This window comes from Penicillium diatomitis, assembly GCF_028827545.1.
Source record: "Penicillium diatomitis strain IBT 30728 chromosome Unknown utg000015l_segment0_segment0, whole genome shotgun sequence".
Classification (NCBI taxonomy): Eukaryota; Fungi; Ascomycota; class Eurotiomycetes; order Eurotiales; family Aspergillaceae; genus Penicillium; species Penicillium diatomitis.
Genome location: NW_026623187.1, coordinates 346,463 through 364,639, shown reverse-complemented (window position 1 = coordinate 364,639; position 18,177 = coordinate 346,463). Strand labels below are relative to the sequence as shown.

General features: G+C 51.6%; 7 protein-coding genes across 7 annotated transcripts; 4 read left to right on the top strand and 3 right to left on the bottom strand.

Annotated features, from left to right (window-relative positions):
* Nucleotides 1-1,853: 1,853 nt before the first annotated feature.
* On the top strand, nt 1,854-2,981 carry N7539_008946 (zinc-binding alcohol dehydrogenase family protein; the record flags this gene model as incomplete). The annotated part of the gene is made up of 1 exon (XM_056938541.1): nt 1,854-2,981. One exon carries the CDS (start codon nt 1,854-1,856, stop codon nt 2,979-2,981), a length of 1,128 nt encoding a protein of 375 aa, XP_056785918.1.
* A 2,189-nt stretch (nt 2,982-5,170) lies between these two features.
* Nucleotides 5,171-5,650, top strand: N7539_008945 (uncharacterized protein; the record flags this gene model as incomplete). Its single annotated transcript, XM_056938540.1, has 1 exon — nt 5,171-5,650. The coding sequence occupies one exon, from the start codon at nt 5,171-5,173 to the stop codon at nt 5,648-5,650; it is 480 nt and encodes a 159-aa protein (XP_056785917.1).
* A 1,598-nt stretch (nt 5,651-7,248) lies between these two features.
* On the top strand, nt 7,249-8,481 carry N7539_008944 (uncharacterized protein; the record flags this gene model as incomplete). Its single annotated transcript, XM_056938539.1, has 1 exon — nt 7,249-8,481. The coding sequence occupies one exon, from the start codon at nt 7,249-7,251 to the stop codon at nt 8,479-8,481; it is 1,233 nt and encodes a 410-aa protein (XP_056785916.1).
* A 905-nt stretch (nt 8,482-9,386) lies between these two features.
* Nucleotides 9,387-9,731, top strand: N7539_008943 (uncharacterized protein; the record flags this gene model as incomplete). The annotated part of the gene is made up of 1 exon (XM_056938538.1): nt 9,387-9,731. One exon carries the CDS (start codon nt 9,387-9,389, stop codon nt 9,729-9,731), a length of 345 nt encoding a protein of 114 aa, XP_056785915.1.
* Nucleotides 9,732-11,855: 2,124 nt separating this feature from the next.
* N7539_008942 (S53 family peptidase) lies at nt 11,856-13,766 on the bottom strand (the record flags this gene model as incomplete). The annotated part of the gene is made up of 2 exons (XM_056938537.1): nt 11,856-13,552; nt 13,658-13,766. The coding sequence occupies 2 exons, from the start codon at nt 13,764-13,766 to the stop codon at nt 11,856-11,858; spliced, it is 1,806 nt and encodes a 601-aa protein (XP_056785914.1).
* A 455-nt stretch (nt 13,767-14,221) lies between these two features.
* N7539_008941 (uncharacterized protein) lies at nt 14,222-14,449 on the bottom strand (the record flags this gene model as incomplete). Its single annotated transcript, XM_056938536.1, has 1 exon — nt 14,222-14,449. One exon carries the CDS (start codon nt 14,447-14,449, stop codon nt 14,222-14,224), a length of 228 nt encoding a protein of 75 aa, XP_056785913.1.
* A 2,933-nt stretch (nt 14,450-17,382) lies between these two features.
* N7539_008940 (uncharacterized protein) lies at nt 17,383-17,792 on the bottom strand (the record flags this gene model as incomplete). Its single annotated transcript, XM_056938535.1, has 2 exons — nt 17,383-17,561; nt 17,714-17,792. The coding sequence occupies 2 exons, from the start codon at nt 17,790-17,792 to the stop codon at nt 17,383-17,385; spliced, it is 258 nt and encodes an 85-aa protein (XP_056785912.1).
* Between the last annotated feature and the right edge of the window lie 385 nt (nt 17,793-18,177).

The window sequence follows — 18,177 nt, the reverse complement described above, 5'->3', positions numbered from 1 at the left end:
TTCGAGATCCAGGAAGGTGTACGGCACTTTACGGAGTGATTGAAGTCTTCGTTTACCATCGTGTTTAGAATCATGTTTCGTCTCCTATTTTTGAGCTTGCCGGAAAGAACAACATGATCCAGGTCATCCTGGTCCTCCCTTACGATTCATACTGTCCTCATATGAGTTTTTCAAGTGCTATTTATGTCTTCTGATTCGGCTGAAATGACGAATTGATATTTGTTAAAGCTCGGGATCGGAAATGGATGCAAGACTTTACTTGGCTATTGTCTTCTGAGACTGACTTGCTCTTTCCGTTCTCTTTCCTGCTAGTTACAATGATCGACAGGTCTTGGCGTCGTAAGGACACATCATGTATATGTATCGCTAAATCGGAAACTTGAACACGCTATGATAGGTCTCTGAAACATCCCCGCCCTGCGCCTCTCTTCGCTCGGTTGCTATCTTACCAAAGCACTCGGTTGCAGCGATCACCCACGCCTTTCGTCTCTCTGGATCTTCTGCGCGTGTGTTGGTTTCCGATTGATATGATGAATTTGAGATTGAATTCTGTGGTAAGAACTCGGCATCGAGTCTTGCATTGAGTGGAGGTTCTTCTGTGGCCCGGATTAGCTGTCTTTCTTGCTGCAATTCTATCTTCGCTCTCTTTAACTGAATGGGCGGGGCCTTGCTCCAACGGTCCCTCTCTATGCGTGAGAGAAACTGTAAGATCTCAAAAGATAACAAAAAAACACTCAACTCACTGTGTCCTCCAGGTAACGCACGATGTTCAAGAGTCCGATCCGTTCTATGACCCGAGGACATGAACAAGTCATCCCTCGTCTCCAACGCATGTGGATGCACAGCAGTGGGTATCCGTTGATAAAGGTCCCAAAAGGACACAAAGTGGTCACCAAACGTCGAGGGCGGCATGCCGTCCTCCGAGGTGTTCAAATTGGCCTCTTGATCAGACACTCTTCGCTCCGGTACATGACTATTTGAAGCATATTTGCAGCTCTCTACATCTCCTAGACTCACGCATCGCCCGCATGGTCTTTCCCGGTCGCATTGTCGTCTGGACAGAGTCAGTCAGCCCAGTGCATTTTGTCCGATGCCTCTGAGGTTCAGTGTACAGCCACGGCACCGATATCCCCAAGTCTATCGCGCACGCTTCATTCATAGGTTTGGGCATTCACGTACTTCTTCCTTCGACATGGATCGCAGGAGAGTTGCGGCTTGTCCCTCCGTCGATTAGGCGGAGGAACCGATTTACGGACGCCGGACGGGGCCATGGCGCCTTCCAAGTGCCTTGGGATATATGTCGGGCCGAGCGGTACAGGCTCGATGGAAGGAGACAATTGTCTTTTTCAGAACGAGGTCAGACCCTGTGAGAAGTGCAAATCTCAGACTGTTTGAGCTTGATCGTAGAGCAAGGACGACTTGCACTCGTGAATCAGCTCAGCCTCAGGAAAGACCATCTCTCTGTCAGACGAGTCAAACTCTAAATATGAGGCTTGACGGCTGGAAGCGGGGCAATGGGCCCCGAGCCGCAAGTCCGATCCCGATCCTCCGCATTGTGGGGCGTGGAATTGCTCCGGTGCCGATTGTTTAGTAGAGACATCTGCGGAGGGTCAAGATTGCGGCCTGACTTTGGGGGTCATGGGTCGAGGTTAATGACGTTTGTCTGAGATCGAGTTGGTAAATAAATAGAGGAAGCTGAACTCGGGCTGTGAAAGTAAACAGATCGAGGACTTGAAATCGGATCCTTTCTCGCGAAGGTTGTGCTATTTTGATCTGATCCCTTCTTTTTTTTATCAGTTTCCGTTGCAGACTCAGACTTATACCTGTCCTCTCCTGGTGGCCTACATTTCAAGATGCAGAATCAAGCCGCATATCAACCTTCTCAAAAAGCACCCTCTCTTCAAGTCAGAGATGCACCGTCTCCCAGCTCTCCATCCGCAGGTCAACTCGTCATCCGAAACCGCGCCGTGGCCATTAACCCAATTGACTCACTCATCCAGTCCCGAGGAAACATGATGTTCACACACCTCAAATACCCCTTCGTCCTTGGCTACGACATGGCCGGCGAAGTAATGCAGACCGGTCCCGGAGTCACCCACGTCAAACCCGGCGACCGCGTACTGGCTTTCAGTCGGGGTCCTGAAAAGGATACCAATGACCCAGCACAAAGTGCTTTCCAGAAGTACGCGATTGTCAATGAAGATTTTGTTTGTCGCATCCCTGAGACGGTTGATTTCGCACATGCTGCTACCCTGCCGCTGGCTGTCATGACCGCTGCGGCTGCATTGTACGATTCCTCGCAACTGGGGTTGAAGCTACCGCAGTTGGTCTCTTCCTCTAGAAAAAAGTCTGCGTCGACTTCCAAGGGGACGGTGCTGATCTGGGGTGGATCAACGAGTGTGGGCTGCAATGCGATCCAGTTGGCGGTCGCCTCAGGATATGAAGTTTTCACGACAGCTTCGCCGAAGAACCATGATTTAGTATGCCGACTGGGCGCCACTCGGGTCTGGGACTACAAGTCCCCTTCTGTGGTTGATGATATTGTGGCTGAGCTCAAGAGAAGAATACTCGTGGGCGCCGTCTCCATCGGCTCCGGGGCCGCTGAGAAGTGCATACAAATCGTCGGCAGATGCGAAGGAAACAGGAAAATCGCAATGGTCACGTATCCCGTTCCCGACAAAGACCCGGAGAACTTTGCAGTCTTGCGGACTGTTGCGATCTTCTTATTCTCCCTTGTCTCATATAAGATTCGCGGCTTGCTGGGAGGATTCAAAAGTAATTTGGTTGTCATCAGTCCGATTCTCGACAATGGGATTGCTCGGACCGTTATGACGGAGTATCTCCCCGAGGCTTTGGCAGAGGGCAGCTTCGTTTGTGCTCCGGAGCCGGAGATTGTTGGTGAGGGGTTGGAGTATATCCAGGAGGCTTTTGTGCGGTTGCGAGGAGGCGTTTCTGCCAAGAAGCTTGTGGTGAGTCTGTGATTGTGGTGCTGGTCGTCTGTACTGGTGCTTTTGTTCATGGGCTGGTCTCGGCCAAGCCGGTTTATTACTACTTGATCTAATCTCAAGCGATGACTAGCCTTTGTTAATATTGTTGTTTTTCTCCTGATATTGTTCATTTTCATACATTTATGTTGCAGAGTTCAAGTCAATACTACCAAAACATCACATGTTTACAATACCTTCCAATTCGCTTCAAGTTGGCGCTCTTGAACTCTGATCCCGCAGTGTTGAACATTTCAAACGCCTTGGTGTACGTATGACACGTCAGGAACCTCATGTGATTTGAGATGGTTCATGAAGTAGCTTTCTTTCCGGGAATCTTCCCTTTCATGATACCCTTGTAACGACAATTCGGACGACCAGCTAAAGGTATTTTTGTGTATTTGTCGAACTGTCGGGTCTGCCAATTTGAGCCTGAGACTTACTGCACAGATAATTCAAGCTGTAACCGTGGACGGATCAAAGCTCAATTGGCGGTTGTTTTCTTTTATTTTCGCTTTATTGCATGGAGTCAACCAGAGACGAAGAATTGGTCGAGGGCATCGCAAGATTGAACAGCAGTAGAATCCCTCTTATGAGCACAATTTCAGGTACGAGGAAGTTAGTCTTCTCGAACCTTCACCCGAAGTCTGTACCGAGGAAATGGTCTGTTGCATAGACTCAATCGAGACACTCTTGCCCAGTTGCGCACGGTCGGACTTGGATCGGCATTGCATACACTAGTAATTTTTGGGGGGTATTTGATCGGATGAGACGAGTGGAATGGCCATGTTACCATGTGCGTGCATGAGATTCTATTGTTCAGTGACTATGGAGTAAATGGTGACCATCTTGATCTCGCAATGCAAGGGGCCAGGAGATAAGGTACCCGTCTATCCTTTCTGGCTTCCGCATTCTCCTCCTCTCACGTGGACGGATAGTTGACCGAGTAAAGGGAAGAAATTCCAATTTTTGCCTATTCAACGAACAAGGTAAGGATGTCGATGACCTTGGAGATCTCGTCAAGTATGTGAAGCGCCTACGAGGGCGTTTATTTCCCATGAATAAGGTTTTCTGACTTTCATGAGTGAGCGTACGTATATCATAGGGCTGCAATCGGTGCATATAACTATAGCGGACGGCATCCCTAGCTTCAACGCCATGCAACAAAGCTAGACCCGCATGATACATGTCACTTGCGCTTGATCATATTCGCGGACGAGTCTGGTCGGATACGACCAGAGCAAATGACCCTCGAACTGACATTCAGAGACCTGAGAGAAAAGCTTCCTTGTAATACCGGGTTCCCAATGTGAAATGCCATTATCAAGCGGAATTGGCCAGGGAGGTTATGTCTCTCGCTCATGCTCATTTGCGATCCAAAATGCACCGAAGCGTAGCTTGATGATGACGCTCGACGCCAAATTTAGAATCAAGTGGAGACGCTTTCCTTCTTCCCCACAAATGGGCGTTGCGCTAACAAGAGGCTGTGCCATCGGGTCGTGTTCCGAGAACCAACCGATCCATTTCAGGGGAGTCCCCGGTCTGTAGTACTTTGATGTGGACTCGGCGTCGAAATTGAAGATACACAAAGGTAACACCAGAGACCTGATAGTTTCATGAGCAGTCCTGTGCTACTGTAGATGGCGAGGAGCAGTCAGTAGGGAGTAGGAGAGTATGCGCTATACATAGACGATCCTTACTTTAGGTGCAGTGCCGTGGTGTACGGTTATGAATCTTATGATGGGGTTGCTTTACTTTGTGGAAAGTGTACATTCACGATCATGACCTTTTTGAGATCGAGAGAGGAGGCTCCTTTTCGCCTGCAGGAAAGCCTTGATCACATGTCCGAGTGTCTGAGCTGGCTGGGTCTGGTCTGATGGATGGTGTGACTGCCCTGGTCAGCGCTGTTTGCCTGGTTGTGTTTCAGGCAACTTGATTCTTTGACCCTCTTCTTTAAATTTTGCTTTCTGCTTTACCCACTGCCCTCCTCCACCTCACTTCCATCATCTTTTGAGAGAAGCACTCCTGACAGCCTCACATCGATCCTTTCCTTTTGGATTCAAATCGGCTGCAACGCCTCAGACTTCCCACTCGGTCCTACCCAGTCGTACTCCGACTTTTGTCTTACCGGGCTCACAAATTTCACTGCTCATCCTCGAGAGTACCACATCCCACACATCCTCAACATGTCCACCACCAGCACCCTCACTACAACCTCCACCTCCACCTCCACCCACACCTCCGCGGCCGCCACCTGCACCGGCAACGTCTACGTCCTCCCCAACGTCACCGACGCGGCCTGTGGAGCCCCCGTCTCCGGCAACATCACCGACGCCTTTGACTCGTGCTGCAAAGGCAACACTCCAACCAAATACGACAACGACTGCGGCATCTACTGCCTGGCCATCGGACAAGACATTGGCGAATTGACCAAATGTCTCGAGCAAAAGAGCGGTTCGTACTCTGTCTTCTGTAACAAGGGGACCAACGTGACTGCGACTGCGTCGGCGGCCACGACGAAGACAAGCTCGACGGGGACGTCGACGCACTCGGGGGCGGCGAGTACGAGCTCTGGCGCGGCTGTTGTGAATCAGTCCGTGTCGAAGATGGGGCTGGGCGTATTGGCGATGATGTTTTGCTCTGCGTTGATGGGGGTTGTTGCTTGATTGGATGGTGTTGATGATTGAAAGTAGCTGGTGACCTACCTAGTTGGGGGGGGGGGGGGGGGGGGGGGGGCTTGGTTTGGAGGAGGGAGATGCGAGTCTGATCTTTGGCTCCTGCTGAGGTTACATGGTGGAAGAGTGAAAGATGGGGAAGTTGGACGATGAACTATTGCTGGTCGGTGCAAAGATGGTGTTTCGACAATTGCATCATGAAAGCGTTCTCCTATTTACATCGTCTTTTTTCTCACGCTGCGCATCAAGGCATCCTTGACAACCTCGACGGGGTTGATTACAAGTCTTTGAACATTACGACTATCAAGATTTAATGCAGGGAAGTTTATTACCAGGCATGTTTCGTGTCCAATGGACAAGTCGATATATATCTTCAATCAGCGTAGAGGCATGAAACACCCAAGTAAAATCAGACGCTAAGAGATGTCATCGTACAGTCATGCCCATGATGCACGTAGTAAGGGACTGTGTAGTAAGTCAAAGCATAAGTATCAAGTAAGGGAGGTACGATCTACTGCCCAGGCTTTAAGGTTCGTTTTCAACCCCCGTAATGCGCTAATGGATGACGGTCGGGCAAACCCCAGACGGGATAACCAGGTCACAAGCCACTAGATGCCAGACATCTTCTAATTGAACAGTCGAGAACATCAAGCAAACGTGGAAACTGCCCATACCAATCCTGGATCAGAAGGTTTCTACCAGACCACCACGAGCTTGTCCTACAGAGCACCTCATACCTCATCTCCAGCCTGGCCCCGGCGTAGAGTAACCACGCCGAAACCGCTCACACCACCAGACTTGTGATCGTTCTCAGTCCCGTGCGGATCTTCCGAGCGGACTAGCCGGATCTGGACTAGTGCAAGCGATGACGATCTGGAATCGGATCATGTGCGCAAGCAGTAAGATTCAAGTGGTTACTAAGGTACCAGCTGTGGACATTACGTGATCTCGTGACTCGATCACAACTCACCACATCAGTATCCCGTAAGTGTGTCAGAAAGCCTCCGAACGTCGAGAACAAGTTTTCCTGTCCGTCGGGGCCACAGTGGCTGAGAAGATCATCATGCAGCCGGGCATGATTCTTGCTGGCCGAGGCTGTTCAAAGAGACTCAAGCCGGGGCCATGCGTGGTGGCCCAGTCTGGAGTTCCGACCCACTCACTATGCGACCATCATGACGACATCCACTTATCATTCTTGGCCAAAAGTTCGTTCCTGGACGGAGGCCTCCCACGAACGAGAGGGCGCAATCAGCCACCAGCCCGGGGGACGAGTGTTATGGTGGTAGTATCACCACTCGCGATCCGCTTGTACCGTTGTACCATGACTTGTGGCTGAGATTGGGAAGGTTGCCGGGTTGAGTAGGGAAGTGGAAGTCAATTAAAATGGCAATGGGTTTAAAAGGGACGTCATGTCCGGAATCGAGTCAAGGTACTTGGACTTATTCTTCAATTCAAGTATTCAATCTTTGCGACCTTGTCAAATCTCCTCGTTTCCAACGTGTACTCTCTACTTACGTTTCCTCCCTCCCTCCCATAACCCTTCCATCACCATCCTCACCTCCACATTCACATCCACGTCCATACACACAATGCTCGGCCAAACACAAAGACCCGCTGTTCGCGCCATCGGTCGCGTTCGCTGCCAGGTGAAGCCTCGCGCGTCTCGACCCTCTCGCTTCCAGTCCACCTCGTCCGGCCCCTCATCCAGCACCAGGACGGGCACTGGCACCAACGCCGCTCTCGCCGGCGGTCTCGCCGGCGGTGCCACCGCCGCGCTCGTGGGATACGGCATCTACTCCTTCTCCGGGGCCAAGTCCTTCGTCGACACCAACCGACAAGCCAAGCAGTACCTCGAGCAGGCCAAGCAGAAGATTGCCGAGGCGGCCCCCGAGCCCAATGAGTCGTACAACTGGTTCAAAAAGACGGCCAAGCGGTACGCCGTGTTCATCCCCGGTGCGCGCGACTACGTGGACACTGCGTTCCGGGATCTGGATCAGATCAAGGAGAAGCACGGCGATGACTTTGAGAAGATCATCCAGGATGCCTACCAGGAATTGAGCGATGTATCGAGCAGGGGCTCCTTTGATTCAGATACCGCATTTTCGGCATTCCATGTGCTACAGAAGCATCTTGATCGGCTGATGGACTTGGCCGGTGATGTGAGTGACCAGATTCTGGATAATCACCCCCAGGTCAAGGAGAAGATCGGCGGCAGCTACCAGCAACTCAAGGAGATGGGAGAGGCATACGGCCCCCAGGCCAAGGAGGAGGTGAACAAGACCTGGAACCAGATCACCGATGTGATCAAGAAGGGTGCGAGCGTGGACGCCATTGCCGAGGTGAAGAAGTTGATCGATGAGAAGAAGCAGAAATTGCAGAAGCTCGGCGACGAGGCCTGGCAGAAGGGACTCGAGCAGTCTCGTCAGCAGCTCGAGAAGAACCCCAAGCTCAAGTCTCTGGTTGAGGACAACGCGGACGCCTTGAAGAAGGGCAACTTCTCCGACTTGTGGAAGATGATCCAGGAGAGCGCCTCCTCTGGCAACACCGAGCAGGTGGAAAAGTTCGTCAAGGACAAGGTGGACCAGGCCAAGAGTCACGGGTTCGGTGATATGGACAAGTGGTTGCAGGCCATCCCCGGTGGTTCCAACATCATCCCTCAATTGCAATCTCTCCAACAGGTGGCCCAGAAGAAGGGTGGGGAGGCCGAAAAGGTCCTCAAGGAGACCTTTGAGGAGCTGCAAGATCTGCTGAAGAAGCGCAAGGAGCAGGTCGAGAAGATTGCAGATGACGCCAAGGAGGAGTCCAAGAACGAGACCAAATAGGCGTGTCTCTTCTTCATTCTCTTCTGGTTTTCTCTCCCTTTCTTTCCTACCGTCCTCTTTACCCTACGAAATCTCTTTTTTCGGTGACTGTATCATAGCTTTACCAGCATAATCTTCAACTGAGATCCACGACCAACCACCGCTCCAGCAGCATGTAAATCCAGCATCGAATCTGTTCAATCCCCTGTAATCCACTCTATACTATACTCCATAGTCGACATTCTATACCGGGAGTCAAAGCCGCCACCAACAGTCCAAAGCTACTGCAGATCAAAATCCACCTCCCAACCAAACACTACCTACCAACCACGCACGACCGACTCAAGTATGACAGCTTCCAAGCGCCGAATGTGGATCAACCCTGTCACCTTCCTTGTCCATCCCATCCTCAACCCATACAACACAATTCACACAAAAAAGGATCGGCAACCCACCAGACCCAGACGACACTCCCGTCCCACGAAGCCACGCCCCGAGCCCCGTCCGAACCATTCAAATCGACTCTACCCACGCCAAGTCACTGTCCAGAAAATTGTGAGAATTGGTGATGCGCCCACAGTCCCACGTCATCATGAGGGCAAAGAGCACGGATAACCGTTGGGATATACAAACATGTCCCGCCAATCAGGGATGGAGGATGGAGAAGTACCGGTGCCTGGATGAAGATTAAAGAAAGCACATGTTCTCGTTTTGTTTTGGGTTTCTTTTTGGGTGGTGAGCTCACGAGACTCCCGGGTGAGCGTAGAAATTGAAATCTTACAAAGATATCACGTTCTTCACCCACACCTCATCATCGTCGTCATCACGGCTCTCTCCCACCACCACCCCTCCTAAACACCTACCGTCCTAGACTTTTTCATCGCACCAAAGGAAAACAACCTTCGGCACCTACAAGACCTCACAACATGGACCATAATACCGCCGACCACCGTCCCTCCACCCACAAATCCGCCTCCACCAACAAAGTTCCCAAACGACTCTCCACCAGCCCCGTCACGCGATCTGCCTCATTCCAAGAATCCTCCCACAACCCAGACGCACCCGCAGAAAAGGAGCTCGAAAACACAAAAGGCGACGAATACAGCCACCAGCTTCGCAAGGCCTCCACCGAGCTGTTGAATGATCACCGGGTCGGACTGGGGTCCAAGGCCGGTCGAACGCTGCAGAATGTGTTGATGGACACCGAGCGTCGGTTGAAGGAGCAGCGGCGGGCTTCGCTGCATCAAGCAGGGAAGGGGAATCACAAGTGAGTCTTCTTTTTGAGGAGAGATATCTCTTGATATTTGGCACGATGGGTCAGGGGAAGGAGATCATGGAGCTTGTTGGTAATTGGTGATCCTTGGATGCTGACGGCTTCTCTCGCTCTAGGAAAGGCTCGATGGGCGGATCTTCTGTTGCTAGCGAAGCGCGCATTTGAACGAGGAAACGAGGACATGCAAAGAATGAGCCAGGACAGAAACCACGAAATGGGCTGAGGGGTGAGGAGAAATCACAATTCTTTTCTTTCCATGTCTTTTCGACAGACTGCTCTTTTTTCGGCATGATATGAATTACGAATCACCACAAGGCGAAGCGAATGATATGTCTTTTAATCAGGAGCTTTGGCGCACGGAGAGCCGAGTTATGGCTGGGAGTGGTCCGTGACAGGAAGGTGGCTGTCTTGCCTTATTGATGTGCTTCCTGTTAGACACTCGTCGGGGCCCCTGAAAGGAGTCAAGGAAGGACTACCTAGGCTGAGATATGGTGGAGACTGCGATGGGACCTGACTGTGGGCTTTTTATTGTAACATTAATCACTTGTCGTATTCTTGAATTGTGTTGAACTTGAACGATTCAACAGCTCGTGGCAGACGCAGTACACGCCCCGGACTTATATGCAATTGAGATTGTACATCCTGTCTGGATGAGTTCTTTTGGCAAACTCTATGAAGCTTAAGAAAAGCCGCCGAGGAAGATTTCTAACCGAGGTCAAAAACACTGCCACGTCCAGTAAGCAGTAACCTTGATGTACATCAGACTGAATCACGGTCCCTCCTTCGTGTAGAACCTGTAATGTCTATCAGTCTTTCAAGAAGATCATCACGCCAGGGGCCAAAAGCCATGACTAGTCGTACTACGCCTATCGAGACCGTCAATCTCAAGTTGCCATGCTCAACTCAATTCAATCCCAGGATATAAATTCCATGTCCGTAGACGAAAGCATCGAATCTCATCGGCTTGATCTTTGTATCAGGAATTAATGGGATACCTTGCTGATCTTGACTCGGAGGCATGGTGTTGAACATGCTTTGGAATAGGCACATTGAGTCACGCTCTTAGTAAGCACCGTAGTACTGTACTAATGTCCCCTGCACATCCGCCACCACCGTACCAGCAACATTCAACGAAGTCGCCATCGCCGTCTACGGCGAAAACATCTACCGTGTCGGCTCAACCAGCCAACTCGGTTCAAGGTCTCCTTCCTCTGCGATCGCGCTCTCCGCCAACGACTACACGTCTTCCAGTCAGCTATGGACATCCACGGTCAATCTCCCTGCTGAATTGAGTTTCCGGTATAAGTTTATTTGAAAGAAGAGTGATGGCATTGTGGTGTGGGAGAGTGATCCCAATCGTAGTCATACCGTTCCGACGGGCTGTGTAGGGCTAAAGGATAGTGTGAGTGGGACATGGAGGTGATTGAAGTAGCTTGAGGGAATGATGCTGCGTTCTTCATCAGGATGGAAGTCTCGCGAGGGAAGAGAGATCGAGGAGGTATGCGTCGTCGAACGGGCGAGTGGTCATGGGAATCCTCTGGACAATCTTGTTATGTTTATCATCTATTTATATTTTATCTCTTTCTTTGAAGTCATATTGCTTATAATTGACCACTGATACTCAACGCAGCTTCCATCCAGCATTGGGCATGTCAAGCTTGAAATAGCCCTAATATACCAGATGGCAGTGATGAATTTACTCTGTCGCACGAGACTTTCAACGTCAACGCCCATCGCTTCCAAAAACCCACTGGAAGCTGGGAGAGGTTTGGTACGACATGCATGAGCAATTCACATCGAAGACGACATGCATGCGACGTTAGACGGAGCAGAGCCGATTTCAGATTTGAATCTGGAGATGCCTCCTTTCTTCTAGCAGCTCAGATATAAGTGTCATGATCATTTCAGTGATTTCATTGGACTATGTATCTTAATTCAGTCTGGGCAATTTTCACCCATTCTATGTACAATTGATGTATGGGAGGCCCGGTCCACTCTCAAAAAAGAATAGGCAGCAGGTTGTGTACCTTCCTCGCAGATACTGATCGTGATTAGATACGGAGAATTTGATCATCAAGTCGTGGTTGCAACAGGATTCTTGATCTTCGAGTGATCACCCCATTTACTTCTGCTTCACAGCAGATTTGAGCAGCTTCTCAAAGTTAGGAGTACCAAGACCGGTGACGGGGTCCCAGCCCTTGGTAGCGTTCCAGCTAGCGTATGGAACAATGGGACTGCCGTTGGGACTACCGCCGAAACGGGCATTGCCGTCACAGCCGGTGCTTCCACCCTCAGTGATGTCGTTCAGGGTGTCGGGGTGCTTGTACAACCAGGGGTTCAAGAAGCCCAGGGTGGACTTGCCGGCCTTGATGCGGGCATCGTTGAGCAGAGCAACGAGACCAGCGAAAGCGGGCGCAGAGCAAGAAGTACCAGAAACCTTGCCCAGACGACCGCCAGAGTAGATGGCGTAGGATTGACCCTGAGCAGAGACGTCGGGGAAAGCACGGCCCTCGCGGTTGAAGAGACCGGCCTGGACCTTGCCGAGCTTGTGGAGGTAGGCCTTCACGGCGTGGCTCTGCCACGAGGGACGTTCCCAGAGGTCGGAGAAACCACCGGAGGAGAAGAACACGCCGCGTTCGGGGGCAACGCCGGTGGTGGCACCGACTGAGGTCACCCAGGGGCAGGCGGCGGGGAACTGGGCGGGGAAGCGAGTGGTGTTCTTGCCATCATTGGTCTGGCAAGCAGAACCAACACCGGAGTCACCAGACGAGAAAATGACGGAGACACCACGGCCACCGAGCTGGGCAATGAGGTTACAGACGGTACGGGCGTAGCTTGCAGGGACGCTCTGCTCATCTTCACCGTAGGAGGTAGAGATGACTTGGGGCAGCTCCTTGTCGCTCATCTTGACGACATTCTGCAAAAAGTCCAGGTAGGGCTCGTTGTTGTTGTCGTTGATATCAGGCTGGTCCAGATCAGGGACCAGGGGGCCACGACCACCGGTGCTGAACTCAGTGACGGGGACAGGAGAGCTTAGCCCGATGATGGTCTGCAGGTCCAGGTTGGCCTCGCTGCTGTCCTTGGGGGAGCTCTGGTCATTCAAACCACCGTGGTATTCAATCACGGTGAAGTTCTGGCCCTCGGCATAGGGAGCAAGGTTCTTCTCGAAGAGAGCAAGGTCCGCATAGCGAGCGTACTGCTCCAGATAGCTAGTGAAAGCCACTTTGTTGCCAATAGAGGCACTGGCCTTGTAGTCGCCGACCTTGTACAGGTCCTTGAGACACTGAGGGGTGACGGCACTGTTGCAGTCACTACTGGCTGGGTTGGCCGCTTGACGGAAATCCTCATCGACGATCAGAGACTTGCCGTGCATGGTGATATCGTCAGCGTGCAACTGGCCGAAGCGGGTGGTTGGGGTGACCAGGTTGACGTGGGAGACCAGTTCGTCGGGGACGGAGTACTCCAGCGTGCGCAGACGCTCGGCCGGCTTGTTCACATTCTGGTAGTACTGGAAGTTAGCCTCCAGGAGGCTGTTGGCCTTGTCGACCGTGGTGTAGAAGGTCATCCAATCCGCATCTTGTTGGATGTGGGTGATGCCAGCCTTCTCAAGCCACTGGTGAACGGCCTCCACCGACTCACCCCGAGGCTGCAGCATGCGCTTAACCTCTTCGTGGGACTTGAAGTGTTTGCCATAGTTGGGGTGATCGGGGGTCGACATGTCCAACACGGCCTGTTCGAAGCCGGCAGGGTCACCCTGGGTGAGGGCCACCTGCAACTTGATGGGTTGGTCTCCACGAGGAGTGCGGGAGAATCGCCATCCTATAGATAAATAATTGGACGAGTCAGTTTTTTTTCTGCCACGCCATGTACGGGAGAGAAAGGGAGGGTTTTTGCAGGATGATCCCAAAAAGGAACATTGTTTACCTTCCGGAACGGCGACGAGCTTGTCGAAAACTTCAGCCGAGACTGTCGAGGCCAGCAGTGAAATCACGGCCAGCGACAGAGCGCCTTGGTTCAAAAGAGGAACATGCATGATTGGAGTCAAGGCCTCTTAACTTGGAGCTGGAGGGACACAGAATTCACCCAACCGGTCTTGCTTGGAGAATCCAAAATTCAATGCACTAGAGGAGGGACACGCCTGGTTAAATAGCTCCATCAAGGGGTGGGGGGATAATCCGAGTAAAGTCAGCTGGGAATGGAGTTGAGATGCGGAGGAGGGTCTGAGACCCGTGTCTGTCGTGTACAGTCCTAATTGTGATTCAATAATTGAATTAATTTGGTGTTTGTTTTTTTTTTTGGATATTTCTCCTTCTGGATGCAATGCATGTTGGGCGGGGCGGGAAGCCCGTCGTGAGAATGAAGTGACGCATGAGTGTGGAATGCCCTGGCAGAGTCACGCTTCCACTCTATTGTAAGAGCCTACGAGGTGATTAGACTCTCCAATCGTCCGATGTCTCTTTATCGGTCGCGTGTATCTTTAGTCAACTCTTACTGTTGTTGCACGTTGACTTCCACCTGAAAAGCCATTCCCCGCCGGGCCAAGACTGGCCAATCTGGCAAGCTTCGAGTCAAGGCCACTGACTCTCCACTGCCCAGCCGGGCCTCCTCTTCTTGGCCGTGCAGAGTGTGATCGGAGGCGCCTCGGTGGATATTGATAAACGCGGATGCCCGTCGGGCCACGAAAGAGGCATCCTTCTTCAGGGCCCCTGGGGTCATCTCCACACAAGCCAGTAGATAGATCGGGTGGGCCTGCGACCTATTCCTTTCGGATGCCATACGCTATACAGTAGCACATTGTATATTACAGTGCTGTGCCTCGCAGGTATTTGCTGCAGGTCCTGCCGCATGGTGAACAATAGGCACTCCCCAAAGCAGCAGAACCTGGCCCTTTTTGGCTGGTGGGAAGTGGAATCGCGGATCGGGGAAAGAGGAAAATCCGCGGATAGATGGACCACGAATAGGAGAGTATCGCGCTCTTTCTGCAGACAATATCATTTGCCTGCAGAATTGATTGCCAAATCGAACTCTTGGGTGAGACAACAATCACTCGCCGATTGCCGGCGTCCCTTTCTGTTGTTGTTCACTGTCGCGCTGCAGCTCCCCACTTTGGCAATGATTGGCTTCAACCCTCGGATGCCGAAGGCGTTTGGGATGATCGGCAGGGACGGACCCATCCGCCTGGCCACTCGCTGCGCCTCTAGGCTCTCAGCCAGTCAGAAAGATTCCATCCGAACACACAGCGAAGATTCCTCAGGGCACAAGGAGGGGGAAAGAAGGTCAGCAACCGGGCGGCTGCGTCCAGAAGTGGCTGGCCAGCAATGAGAGGACCACCTTGAGTAGAGGCGGACAGCTCAATCGCATGTTCTGTTCCTGAAAGGCTTGGTGTCACCAGCCAAAAGCGATCGATGGGTCCCTCGTCTCTTTCTCCGAGTGATCTTCATCTCTGCTTTCCTCAACTTACGACCCTGCATGAGGAGAATGGGAAATCTCTCCTCACGACCAGAGACAATGCCTTTGACCTCGCAAATCAGCTGATCCAATCACACGTGAGCGGCCCCAGCGGACCTTTCATTGCCAAGACTGACTGCTGCTTGGCACCGTAGTCGAGCCAGTCATGATCCGAGAAGATGGCCAACCGAGTCTTGGTGCATTCCCACTTGCTATGAGCAAAGCCAAATCGTGGAAAGATGGCTCGGAGATAAGCAAGTAGCCCCATGATTGTTGGAGATACGCACTCACAGAAGTGGTAGCAGGTCTGCCATTCAAGCCACTTAGGAAACGGAGTACCGAGGAGAGGCAATTCACGATAATTGCCTCAGTTGTACATGTACAAGGTCGGTCAGCAGAAGTCCATTGCTCGTGCATGCTGCAGGTTACCTTGGACTTTTGATGCTTGCGAGGAGCGTTCCGGTCGGACTGGGTCAGATTCGAGCTTGTGTTGACCTTTCTTGTCAATCCACCCTCTCGCGAACGACCTGGGTTCATAGAAGCGCGTCGCGTTGAAGCTCAGGAAGACCACCTTTGCATCGATTCCGACAGATCGCGACTGTGGCCGGCATCAGTGATTCAGGATCAGTCAAGAATCAAGGCCATACACACCCCCGGAACCCCCATTAAGGAACCGATTGCCGCACTCAGGAAGCTTTCGCTTACGTGCGTATAATTCAACAAGCTCGGAGACCGGCGGGATAATCCCTGCATGTGCTCAACTTAATTGATCAGAGCGATAACAATCATCTGCCGAGAGTTCAGAGTCCACATCGAGTGTCAAATTCGAAGGCGTAATCATTCGGCGTGGCACTTCAAGATCTTGAGATCTTCTCGATGTCCTATCCCTTTTTTCCAGAACAGGAAGGTGGTCGGATTTTCACCTTGCAGGCTAGACCCATCTTAGCATGCTGTCTGGTGTCTATACTCTATCGTATCTTCGGCTTTGCCACCGTTCAGATGGGGCATGGACTCACGGAGTAGTGCGTTCACTAGCCGCTCTGGGACTTCGGTCCGGGGAAGTGCGTCTCGCCGTCTAGAAACAGTCTCTGGGCGGGGCAGTACCGCACTTGGGTTCTGCATCGCTGCTGCGTCCGACGGCTTGCTGCAGGTAATCTTGTTCAACGGTGCTCTCCTACGTGCAGAGCTCAAAAGGTCACAATGCATGCGGGGGCCACTCTGCAAGCGGAATATTCAATGGATCCGAGAGCCGATGGAGCGGATAGTCCCTGGAATTGATCATCGGAGATTGAAGGGAATTGATGGAGTAATGGATATGACTCTTCAAACGACGGCGGTGATGTGAATTGGAGCTGGTGAGATTGGATCCAATTGTCCGATATTGTAATGATCACGAGACCACCAGCTTGGTAACGGGGGCCTCTACAGTGGAAGCACATGACTCGTGCATGTACGACATCACCTCCGCAAAACCGTCAGTCTGCCTTTCATCTGTCAGAATACACAAGCCTTCATCGAAGACGCCTTTGAGGAGATTTCTCGATGGTCCCATTGCATGTCACACATTTTGTCAAACACACTCGGACGAGCTCCAGGCTCACAGCTTCATTTGGGTGATGATAACTTGAGGTACGTCCAATATTCTACATCCCTGCTGACTTCTTCAATTCATTCTGATGCCTTGTAGAACCAACCCTGTCAAGTACCAGGCTGTAGCTCTTCCAATGATCAATTCACACTTCATGTGTACCGAATCTTCTCATAAGACTCTTGCTTCCAGATCCATTCCACTTTAACGATCCATGTATACTCCAGGGTAAAATGGACAGGGATCGTCAGCGAAGGTCAATGAAATAGATTGACACAATGGGCTCGGACTGATCGAAGCATAGACCTATATGTGTGACATCCTTCAATGGACGTCCATAACAGCAAAAACATCACAACGATCCCCAAACATTCACTCTCCAAGCTGGACCAATCAATCAACCACTCCAGATTCTGCATCTGCCCAGACAAATAATGGCATTTTGTTGCCTTAGTTCACCGAGTCTTTGACTCAGCAGACACTCCGTCGGGTCATTCAACACGAACTTCAAACTGCTCCGAAATACCAGCAGGCCATTGTAGTGGCCTGGCTCTCGTTGAGAACGGTTGACAGAAAGGCATGGCGGTTCAAGAGTCACTGAGGCCGTTGCAGCTCAGCGCGAAGCCGCGCGAAGCGGGCGACGCTCAGCCTGGGGAGCCTTTGAAGGTTCTGCGGAACCCGAGTGCTTGCCGTGATGTTGCTGCTTAAAGATCAGCCGCAGCCTGGTCAGATCGTCCAACTTAGTACATTGATCAGAGATACTCTCGTCGATGACGGTCAGTGGATATGAGTCTGGAGACGCTCAAATCGCATCACTTGATGGTCGTACTGCTCATGATCTGCTCATGATCTGCTCAGTCGAGTCGTCGTTCGTGAGGCACCGTGCAGACATGAGCCCAGGAGGCGCTTGATAAGGTTGATGAAGGGAATGTCGAAGGACTCACATGGAGGGTGCGGTGCGGAAGGCTCGAGGTTCTTGCTGCGTCGGGTCATCTCACCACGCACTGGGCTTCTGGTGCACATGTTGATGCACATATTGAAACTTTGTGTCATGGGGACCTTGTTTGTCCAAAGTGGTTGATCGGATGGAGATATAGTTGAGCGATGGGTATTTGATGCAAGTGGGTGGGTTGCCTCATGCTGATTGCGGAGAAATGGAGTCATGTGGAAAGTACCTCTGAACATACGACGATTGTAGACTGTAGACTGTAGACTATTCATCGTCTTTCATTGTGTACAGCAACAGAACAGTATTTACAGACCCAACTCTAGTGCGGAGGTCACTCGGTATATACAGAACATGACTTTTCCGGATCACTCGGCACTACTCCCATCACCATAAAGCGAGACTTCACCTTGGCGCAGGTACAGCAAAAGTTTCCTCGGCCTTGAAAACCCTTCAATCAAC